The following is an 11,411-nucleotide window of genomic DNA, read 5'->3' as shown; positions in this document are numbered from 1 at the left end:
TGGCCAAGGTTGTGCTAGGAGGTGTAGTCTAATTGGTGGAAGCTATCAGTAGCTACTAGACATGGTCCAAACACTTACTGCAATTTCACCCATTTTTCCTAATTACACCAACAATTTTTAGTTATCAGATTGGTACTAGAAAATACAGCTGTTAAATGCCTCCAATTTATTGCCTTTGTTCTCTTTCTCTTTTGGTTCTCAATGGTTACAACCAACAGTACAACTATTCACTGGTACAAAGTTACCTGCTCTTCCTTTCACATTCAATCAGAAGCCAATGGCAATCTCATTCTTGTAGTTCCTCTCCTGTTGCATGGATAACTTGGCTTAAGTAATTGGATTTATATTCCTCACCTTCTTCCAATGAGCACTGGGTGGCAAACACATCGATATTAATACAATTTAAATTTATAAAAAATACAGATTAAACCAAACTTTAAAAACAATAACTGTATGCTCCCAAACTAGTAATATCAGGCTTGTCAAAATCAGAAATGATTTCTCAGAAAACTTGAAGGGTTAATAACTGTTTATTAGGCAAAGAAATTACTATATTGTAGACAAATTAAATTAGCAATACAGCTCAACAACATCCTTTACTATGTTTAGCTGACTATAGAGCTTCAAACATTCCTCTCTTGTTCCTTTTATGTTGATGAGCTTGCTAATTGCTAAACAATCCTTCACATTTAGGCTATAAATAAGTAGGCCTGGATTTCCCAGAGTTCAGGAGATGCTGGAAATCCATCATTCCAATTATTGTTAACCCCACCTTCATTCCAATGAGGGATTTTACAGGACATGGTTGACATCTGATATGAAATATGAAATAGAATTAGTGTAGCTGTATTTGCCTTTGGAATACCTTTGTCCCTTTCAACCTCTCTTTTTTCTTATTGTTATTGCACATCTCACGTCATGTGAATCTTTAAATTTTTACCCTCTGGAAAGCAGTGGCACATAACACAATACAGTAAATGTTTACAAAAATGATTCAGCCGCAGCTATTTAAGAAATAATTTGTTAAGTTTTGTTTACACATTTTGAGCTGTTTAGAACACAGGTTTAAAACACAATTTCTTGAGTTAATATAGCACACGCTAAGAAGCATTCACATATATGTCATCTTGTGAAGGCAAAATACTTTATAAAAAGGGGTCCTTGAAGTTTGTTTAGAGGTAAAACACAAAATCTTTCTTAAACCACAGGATGTAGTTTGGAAAACTTTCAAGATTCCTTGTACATAGATTTAAACCTTGTGACTGGCAATAAAGCTTCTATCCAAGGAAACACAAAGTTGTGTTGATAGCAATGGGTGTAAAAGTGACAAAACCAACCATGCTGTAAGTTTTCTTGGAATTATGAAATATTTTTTGGAATTTATGAAATATAAGTTTAGATGAAAACTAGGATATATTTCAACCATAAGAAAGATGCATTATGCCATGTAAGGAATGCCAATGTTTGGTTACTGATGTGCTTATTTGCAAAAGAACGGGCTGAACTATTTCAGTGGCTGAAATCTGAACTGTGCCATTGGAAATTTTGTTTAAACTAGATTTTCCTTGAGTTCTCTCCCTCTTCCCACAATACTGTAATATATAGCCTCACATAAGGAATTGTGTCTGCATATTACTGAGATCGGACTTTCTGGAAGGCTCTCCAAGAGAGAAAATCCTTGTCCCTTTAGAGCTTGTTAGAAAACATGATGGGCAGAACTCAGCTTGTTTTTGACCATGGAACCATTCATACCTGTTTTATAGGTAAGAGTTCTTGCCAGGTGGTAGCTGTAATAGCACAGTAAAGCATCATCTTAGTAGGATGTGATGTTAAATACATTTTAAACTTCCCAATTATGTGGTAATATTTGCCAGGGCCTAAGCTTCATAATGCACACACTTCTAGGTTACTGTGCTTCCAGTCCATGTTATTATAGAAACTTCACTTATAGTCTGCAATTCTGTGGCTCATGTACATTAGAATGTAGAGTTTATAACTAGACCAAATGCCACTTGAGTGTTGGTTAAAGCTGTATCTACCATACTGGATTTTGAAATATTAGTCATTGCACAACTAAAATATTTTACCTGTTTAAATCATTGACTAAAACACATAGGATTCATCCATTGATCAATCATATGTGCATGTGATTTATTTTTACAAAGCAAAAAAGCTGCTGGTTTTAGATACATACCTGAGTCATAGGAAGTGTCTTAGAAGCATTCTCTCTATTACTTTCCAACAGGAGTAAAAACCTATTTGCAAAGAAGTTCTTGCCAACTGCAGCTTTTATGAATTTATTCCAACTGCTGTTCAATTCAACGTGGGGGTAAACTTTCTCTTTTTTAAGATGACAATTTTTGCTTTAAACACTGCAGCACTACAGTGTATTGTCTAAAGTTGGCATGCCCATTTGGAACCCTTACTAAAAGGGCAGTTGGAAATGTGAGAGACCAAGTAAATAATGGTTTGTTACATCAATGAATTCCTTAAAACACTTTTCAAGAGCCCCATATACTACTAATCTGTTCCATAAAAGCTTTAATTTCAACTGTGCACACTCTCACTCTCTAGACACATTAATTTCTGATTTTACCACTTCAATTCTAGGCTGGAAGCTGTTAGTTTGAAATCCCATGATAGTTTCCCTAGAGAAAGAGATAGAAATCTTAGTGTTATCCCTCAATTACCTTCAAATGTTTGTATCTCAAAAATCAGTATGGAGGTTAAATGCAAGAGCAACTTAACAATAAATGGGGAAGAGATGTGAAACAAATTATTGAACCAGCACTCTTCTTTTTAACAGCTCTTATGGCTCTTATTGCCAAACTGCCATTTGGGGGAGAAGAAAATCTAAAGAAAAATTGTGAGAGCAATTGTATTTTTAAAAGGGGGAAACAGAATGCATATTCTGACTTGGAGTAACTACACACCTGGATCACAGCCATAATAATTACAGCAGTATTCATTGGGGGAGGGGGCAGCTTCAGACATAAAATGTGAAATGTGACAAGATCATATCATGTGTTAAAACTGATTCTGCCAAACAAATATTTCATTAGCCCTGCGTCCTTATTGAATATGCATTCTTTTTAGAGCTAAAAAGGTTAGCTCTAATTGAACCTCACTATTTCAATCTGGAGGTTTTTCGCTGCTGCAGTACCAAAAAGGAGAGCAAACTAAAGAACATCAGCATGGACACTCCATGTGCATTAAGAGGGAGCCCTTTTAAATAGGAGAAGCCCACCATGTTCTAGAATGAGATAGTCTTCCTCAGACCTGTGCAGCTTGTGACCTATCAAGCCAAGCATAGTCCACAACTATGTGTTTTGGTTACTAGGACCTTGCAAACCTTTCTTTATGTGCTACTGGCCTAAAGCTACAAAAATGAACAAGGGTTGTTAAGCACCTGGCAGAGTCACAAAAGTAGGCTGCATTTGGCTTGGGTCACAAGTAATCTACCACTCTGTAAACGATGGGACAGTGTTTACAATGTTTGGGTTTTCAGGTTAGGTGAACCTGGTTGTTGTTGGTTGTTTTATAAGACCCTATCTTTATAGTAGGAAGACTTATTGTTGTCCATCACACTTCTAAAGTCTTAATGCATGTTTGTATTAATCATAATGTGCGTGGGTAGTGCATCACCCTTTTATGCTCTTGCTAATTGGAATGTCCACAAGTTTTTGAACAGGAGAAATTGTGGAAGAAGTAGCAGCAGCTCTGCAAACGAAAGCAAACTTTTGTTGTCCAAGATAGTGTCTTAATCGGCACTGCTGGTACTGAACATATCAGCATAGTTGGTAATACCCCCACAAAATTTGTATGTACATAGTTGTTACTCATTTTTGTAGTACTTACTATAGCAGTGGTTAAAGAAGAAGCAGCCATGCACAATAAACCTGAGTTAGAGGGGTAGATACTCTAAAATACATTCCTTGTTACTGGAAATTTCAATTTTCTTAATTTTATAAGCTATGGTAGACATAAGTGGTTATCATTAGTGGTTTTGATGTAAAATTTTAGTCTAGCATCTTGGCCTCCAACTGCTGCACGTTCTTCCTATCAAAAGGTAAAATATGAGAGATCAATGTTAATAAGGCTAATCTGATACATGAACATCTGATTATTAGCTGTCAGTTAACCCGTCATTATGACAGCACCATGATATTTTGTTTTAATGGGTTTCAAAAATTCTCAGGCTTGTAGAAAAATTACAGAAGTGTATGTATGCACTGTCTTGCAGAAAAAGATCACCTCTGGAAAATCATTGAGCTGATTATAATCATCAGCATGCAATATAGCTGTAAAAAGATCTTTCAAAAGCATCAGACCTTAATAGAGTCTGTCCTTAGGTGATGATGCGGCTATTTTAGGCACATAATCTCGGGCAAGATGAACGCAATGGCAGTCTGTACTTGGAATGGCGAGAAGAGGCCATTGGAGGTACCCTGTGGGCACCAGTACTCTGCTTGCTACTGTCCTTGAAGGTGGATTAAGGTCTACACTTCCACTAGGAGGTACACCTTTGGGGCCTAAGTACTACCATTACTACTTCCTAAGACTTGCTTCACCTATCTACATTTATACAGCTAAATCAATCGCATATTGCTAGTACTACCTGTGCTTATGAGCCCAAAATAATTTAGCTTTCATTCTGGTGGCTGCTGTATACTGTACTTGTTCTGACTACAGCAACCTATTTCACATGTTTACTGGGCAAAGTATTGCTTACAAGCCCCAGCCTATGAAAATCCCTTCCTTGCAAGCTTCATTTGGAATCCATGCATATTTCCTGTACCCAAGTTTCCCCCATGTGCTATTTCAACAAGATAAGCTTTTCTAAATGCATCCCGAAGAAACTGCCGTAGGGATGGCACCAAGGTGACATCTAAAACCTTTGAACTTGAAGCCTGGTTACATTAACTTTCTGTACATAGTGGAAACATATTGACTTGTATTCAGCAATATCCTTCCAAGGATTCCTCTGCAATCCTTCATAGTGGTGAACATACAAGTAGAACTGAGCATTTCCAAAACCGTTAGGCACTGTTCATACAAACTTGAAGCCAACAGCTGTATGTTGTAGCATCCTTCCATTGCAGCCAGGTGCTGTGATGCTGACAAAGTAACATTTTCTTCTTATGTTGCTGATAGTCCTCCTCCATGCCTATTAAGTGGCACTATACTGCTTGAGCTCCAAAAGGCTTTTGTGTGTGTCTTGGCATCAGTTCATTTAGAAGTCCACTTAGAAGCCAATTCTGCTGAGACATGTAAAGGTTCTCTTGAGTCATTAAAGGAGACAGATAAGACTTTTCCCTTCTTCAATTTCTTCCTGTACTTTGTCACTGGAGGTGGCGATTTCAGCTTGGGCAGAGAAGACTGCGCAGATGAATGTCAGAACAGTGCCACCAATTGCAGTGTAGAAAGCCCAGCCCAGCGAACAGTCACCAAGTTTATAAGCCGAAGCATAATGTCCGCAATAGTCTATTGCCTTCTGACAACCCCAGCCAGCAGGGTATAAGATCAAGCCTAGGATAAGGAAGAGACCTACCAAGAAAAAGAAAGAGTAGTTAGAACAAAAGTGCAAACACATCACTGTAAACCAAACTGGCAAAAAAAGGGAAGTTTATCATGACAAAAGGGGAGAGGATTCAGTAACTACAATGCAGAATCACTTGGCCTGCAGGCTTAGGGACCGACAGGCAATGCACTGTTTATAGTGCAACTGTGGGTTTGACATCCTGAATGTAGTTGCTGCTATGCAGTAATACAAACCCAGCAGGACATGCCCAAATGGAGAATTATTACTAAATTTATTACTTGCCCTTCACCAGCAGATCCTAGGGTGGGTTACGGCAACATTAAATTCAGCATTAAAAACAGCTAAAACAAATTATAGTCACATGTAAAATGAATAAAATGACAACACTGAAAAATGTTTACAGTATTAACTATATTCCTATTATTCCTCCCCATCTCCACCAAGGATGAAGTTTTTTCTAAGTTATAAATCACAGCCAGTATTGGTTTGTTTCTTAGTAAATCTTGAGGGCAGGAACAGCTGTGAGTGCTAGTTTCTGTCTCATTCACGGCAATTAAGATTGCACATGCTCCAGCACATTACTGTTTCTTAATTATTGGGACAGAATGCCAGCCAGCTGAGAGAAACATCCCAGTATCCCTCATTACATCAAGCTGCACTTGGACATATGAGAAGGTTCAAAATGCATCAGACCCTGTATGTAAATCCTTTAACAAGCATTTCTTAAATAGAAAGAGAGAACCTGGATTATCTGTAGCCTTTTATCATTTGGTTGGTTGCAAAACCCCATATGTGAATTATGTTCCAGTCTTAACATTAGGGATTTCTCTGTGTACTGAGTCAGGAACAGCCAAAAACATTGTGTAGTGTTCTTTGCCAGCATGACTGTGTCACTGAGACTATAAAGTATTGCTTCATCTTGGGCAGACCAGGATAAACTGGGCTTTCATCCTTCTGAGCCCACCAGCTGTGACAGACTAAACACCAGAAATCCCCTTCCTGATGTCATCAGAAGTTCCTTTGTCAGTGTGCTATACAACATCATTTTTCTGACTAGGAGATTTATTGACACAGCATAAGTTTGAAAATTACAATGTTTAGCACCAAAATTTCATTTGAAATGGCTTTTATCTATCAAAACCAGGATGCTTTAAAACTGCTCCAATCTAAGTGTAGTTTCTCTTACCAGAAAACATTTTATGCACACGTGTTAAAGGAAAACAAAACTTGAGCATAACCTCTGAGGGTGTATGTACACACCAAACACCTGTCTTATACCTTGGTGAGGTGACCCCAGAACTTGACTTCCCTGAGGAAAGGAGATGATGATTAAATCTGTGGTATAGCTATATCCTGGCTTGCTGTTTACCAGGGACCTGACAGCTTTGGCAGAGTGACGTCTGTGCGTTTTATCACATTTTCCACCTAAAATTAGTTAACACTGCACAGATTGTTTCTTAAAATGTAGGCTATGTGCTCATAGTCAGATTCCTTTTTAAAAATTGGCTTCTGCCATCATTAATTCTGCTTTATATGCATTTATCAGACAACTGAGTAAATAAGATTTAAATGCTTAAATGTTTGCTAGCAAATACCACAAGATACTACTGTGTGTTGCATTAACTTATTAGCACAGACTTATCAAACAGGTGTGTCCAGGCATCCATTCTATCCGTAAATCAAAGAATTCACTAAAGACAAATTTTAAGAAGCCAGTTTTTTTCTGTTCTCTACCTTTATATCTGCCACTCAATTAGTATGCCTCTGTAATTTAATTGAAGAACATGAAATTACAAATCCTTCAATCCTTAAGTATTGAGGTACCCCCTACTTACTATTTAATGATCCCTGTGCAAGTCTTGTACAGTGCAAATGTAGGGGAGAAATGGAGTAGCTAATTAATTTGATGCCTTTAATTGGACTCTCAGAGGCTGGAGGCAGCTTTGGAGAGGATGTTCAATTTAAGTTTTGTGGAGGTACATCTGGAGGGGCACCTCCACTTTCCAAGTGATTAGCTAAAAAAGGATTAGCTAAGTTAACGCAGAGAGACACAATCCATCTCTCCAAAAACAGAAAGGAAAAAGAAGTATATTGTGCTCTAGACACAAATTAATAAAAAGAAGTTGTCCATATAATTTTGAAGAGAGGGGAGTTCAATAGCAAGAGCTAAGTTCTAGCTTAGGTAGCTAATTGTCATGTGCCTTTTTATTTTGGTTTCAAAGTTTTTATTTGGAGCTCCAGGAATGTAACAAGAACTGTGGTTAATTGGATACGTCTAAGGAAACCTTATATGCAGGGCTTGAAGGCAACAATCCTCTTCAATTGTTTTGCCCTAACATCTGGTGTTCAGATATGCACTGCCTCTAAACACTGAAGTTTCACTTAGCTATCAGGGCTAATAGCCACTGAGCATAAGGAACAACATCACTGTTGAAAGCCAAGAACTCAAAGTTCAGTACTAAAATTCATCAACGTCACACATCACTCTGACTGCCTTGCACTGGATCTGAGTAATGCCAGACCAGCCGCAGTGGCAGCTTTGCAATAACATAAAGCAGATCCCCCTGGTCTGATCTTGGAAACAACTCCTTCAGAGAGCATGGTTACCCAGCTGTTTGTTTGGATAAGCCAGAAGCATGATATTTAGTTCTGACAGTCTCTTGTGCAGTTGTTGTTCTGCCACATTAAACAGCAGAGTATACTGGCAAAGCTGAATGCTGTCTGCAAATCCAGAAACGACCCCCTTGCATTTCCTACTGAAACAAAGGGGTGTTTGCCTGTCAAAAATGCCTCTGAAGAAAGCAGAAATTGGCCAAATGGGATCAATGGTGCGTCAGTGCTGTAGACAAGCAAGGACCATCCTGCATTATTAAAACGAAGGGGAAACACAGAAAACAGCTCAGAAAGTATTTTGTCTGTTTTCTTGTCATTTAATTGTAGAACTGGAAGGTCATTTAGTCCAATCCCCTGCAATGCCTAGCAGTTCAAAAGCACATCAAAGTACAAGTAGATAAATAGGTACTGCTCCAGCAGGAAGGTAAACGGCGTTTCCGTGCGCTGCTCTGGTTTCGCCAGAAGTGGCTTAGTCATGCTGGCCACATGACCCGGAAAAACTGTCTGTGGACAAATGTCGGCTCCCTTGGCCAGTAAATCGAGATGAGCGCCGCAACCCCAAAGTCGTTCGCGACTGGACTTAACTGTCAAGGGTCCTTTACCTTTTTTTTACCTGTAATGCGGGACTTCAATTAAAGCATCCATAACAGATGGCCATCCAATTTCTGCCTAAAAACCTCCATTTTCCAAGGGAATCCATTCAATGTCATAGACAAGATACTGTATTTGGACCCAACTATACATGTGACACACCCATTCCTAAAAATGCAAACTTGATGTAGATAGCTATTTAAATGCAGTAACTTAGTCAAGCCAATCCTAGGATTCAGCTAGATTGGTAAAAGAAAAAGCAATTTATATGTGTTGTATATGCAATATAACATTGTGCCACCAGATGGCAACGTGAAGCCCTGTTGTTTTCCACCTGTTTTTCCTGTTTAAATTTACAACACTTTAAACTGAAACACTTATTTGATGTGCCTTGATCCAGCCCTAGATTTCAGCAACTGACTGGAAATATTCAATAAGTTCAGCTCCCTGAATTAATACTTATAGAAGACAAACTAGCCAAAGAAAATGACAAAACGTGTTGGAAGGCTCTGAAACTAAAAGCCGCAAGGACTGGTTGGCAACACCAGGGTTTTTCCAGACTCTTTCCTAATTCAGTTGCACTTTACAGAAACTGTACTGAAATTGGGTTCTTGGTTTTACCAACCCGGAAAACACCCACATACAGTGAGTCATGGGCAGCACAAAAATCATATGATTAGTTTGTTATTCTTTCCTTTGCATGTATACTAGCGATTTTCAAATAGTTATCACGTCTATCAAAAAGGATATCAATAATGCTGGACCAGTTTGCTGCAAAGAGCTTAATCACATCTATCTCCTATCTTTTGCTAGCAGATTTTTGACAGAAAAGACCTTTATCCTCTTTTCTCATTCAAGTATTTTAAAAAAGGTTAATACTGCAATCCACTGATGATTTATAGTGCAATCCTAGGAAAAATCACAAGCATGCCCCATTTAGTTCAATGATACTTATTTCCAGGCACATGCATATAGGATTGCACGTTTAACTGAAGCTAAACGTTATTGAAATCAATAGTATTTTCTTGTGAGTAAATGTAGTCAGGATTGTAATGTTAACCCACAGATGAAGACAAGGAAAGAAGAGAAGACACTTCACAAATTTTGGCGTACATTGTCTTCATGACCATCACCTATACAAGTTCAGTTTTGCTCAGACTAAAAATGAAAATCACATGCAAAGTGTGTTGCCAAAAGGTTAGGGCAGCTGCTACTTTTCCCGTAAATTTTAGTTGCAGTCCTGTTGGCTGATCCTATGTTGTGCAGCATTTTCCTAAAACCATTCCAAAACTAAACTCAAGAAACATTCCAATTTGTCTTGCCGAGTGTTCCTCCATTACTGTTCTACTACAGTGCATTAGCTAGGACAAGCCATCCACGCAGGTGCCTGAGTAGGGATGGTTAGAAAAGTTTTCTAGCCTGCCTCTTCTGGAAACTGTTAGGATTGCGTTGAATCTCAGTCCTAATCTGACTCCTCTTTCAGATGACTTGCCAAGAACGCAGAGGAGGCTGATGCATCACCAACTTGGCTAGAAAAACGATTTGGGAAGAAAGCCCTGCGACAGAGGAAGCATGACGAGGAATTGATTGAGCAACGACAAGAAGAAGCAATATTATGGCCTCCTCTCAGGAGCTGTCTGCCAGCTTTTATCAGCTCAGGCCCTTCATCTCCTGCTACATATAAAAGGCATGTTCATTATGTATCTTAGAGGGAGACTGAAGTGCAAGTCATACAATGACACTACACAGACTACTGGTCAGCCTGGAGTCTAAGCAAGCCCAGAGGCACAGGAGGGTCTAAGCTGCCCACTTTGCTAGGCAAAACCTCAATCTGTAACAGAATTAAAATCGTTACTGTTAAAGTACTATCCTGTACTATTTGAAATCGGCTCTACCATATTTCAATGCCTGATTATCACATATACTTAGCATGAGCACACTTTTCCTCTTAGGCTCATATCCCCTCCTCCTGCCCCCACCAAGTCTTTTCCCGAACTTTAACTTTCAGCAGTCATGCTGGAATGCAGCCATCTGAATACAGGAACTCGTGTACCATGCTGTTCAAAGTGCAAATGTACTTGAGACAGTGTCAGGATTTCCACTATAAACCAAACAGCATTTTCCCAGAAATGGAGAAGGGCTGGCACTAATGGCTAAAATAAAAAAATAATAATAAAAAACCCCGCCAAAAACAAACCTAAGTGGAAACTTAGCACAAAATATGCACTTTAAATATTTTCAGAAAATATTTTGAGAGTAGTTTTAATATAAGCATGGAAACAACCTTTTTTTTAAAAGAAAAAAGAAAAACAACCCCATGTTATTATTTAATATGTTTTTTAGTTATTTCAGTATATGTAGCACCTTCCAGAGTTTTATAGGCAAAAAATATTAAGCTTTGTGCCCCCAAGGAACTTACAGTCTAATATAATATAGAGAGAAATGGAGGGAGGAAAAAGAGAGCCAAGGGTAGCAAGGGATGAATGTGGGCAAATGCATTTAGTATGCCTCTGAATCCCAGTCCCTAAACACCCAACTGGATACTACAGACTACTGATATTTACAGGCAGAAAAGAGGAAGCTATTATTACAATCGACCCACTTAAAAATTAATTCCCTGTTAGTATTTTAGGAACAAAATTGCTCAAACTCAGGTTTTTCAAGT

General features: G+C 38.5%; 1 protein-coding gene across 3 annotated transcripts in view; it reads right to left on the bottom strand.

Moving 5' to 3' along the window:
* Positions 1 to 511: 511 nt before the first annotated feature.
* LHFPL2 (LHFPL tetraspan subfamily member 2) overlaps positions 512 to 11,411 on the bottom strand; it is a 126,275-nt gene continuing 115,375 nt past the window's right edge. For all 3 annotated transcript variants that reach the window (XM_080973198.1, XM_080973199.1, XM_080973200.1), the window contains one exon: positions 512 to 5,547. In XM_080973198.1, coding sequence (XP_080829324.1) covers positions 5,291 to 5,547 — 257 coding nt within the window. In that variant the 3' untranslated portion in view covers positions 512 to 5,290. The remainder of the gene's footprint in view (positions 5,548 to 11,411) is intronic.

Source organism: Podarcis pityusensis (genome assembly GCF_964106645.2).
Source record: "Podarcis pityusensis genome assembly, chromosome: 11".
In the NCBI taxonomy this organism is placed as follows: domain Eukaryota; kingdom Metazoa; phylum Chordata; class Lepidosauria; order Squamata; family Lacertidae; genus Podarcis; species Podarcis pityusensis.
Note: the sequence above shows the minus strand (reverse complement) of the source record. Positions and strands in the feature narration are given on the sequence as shown.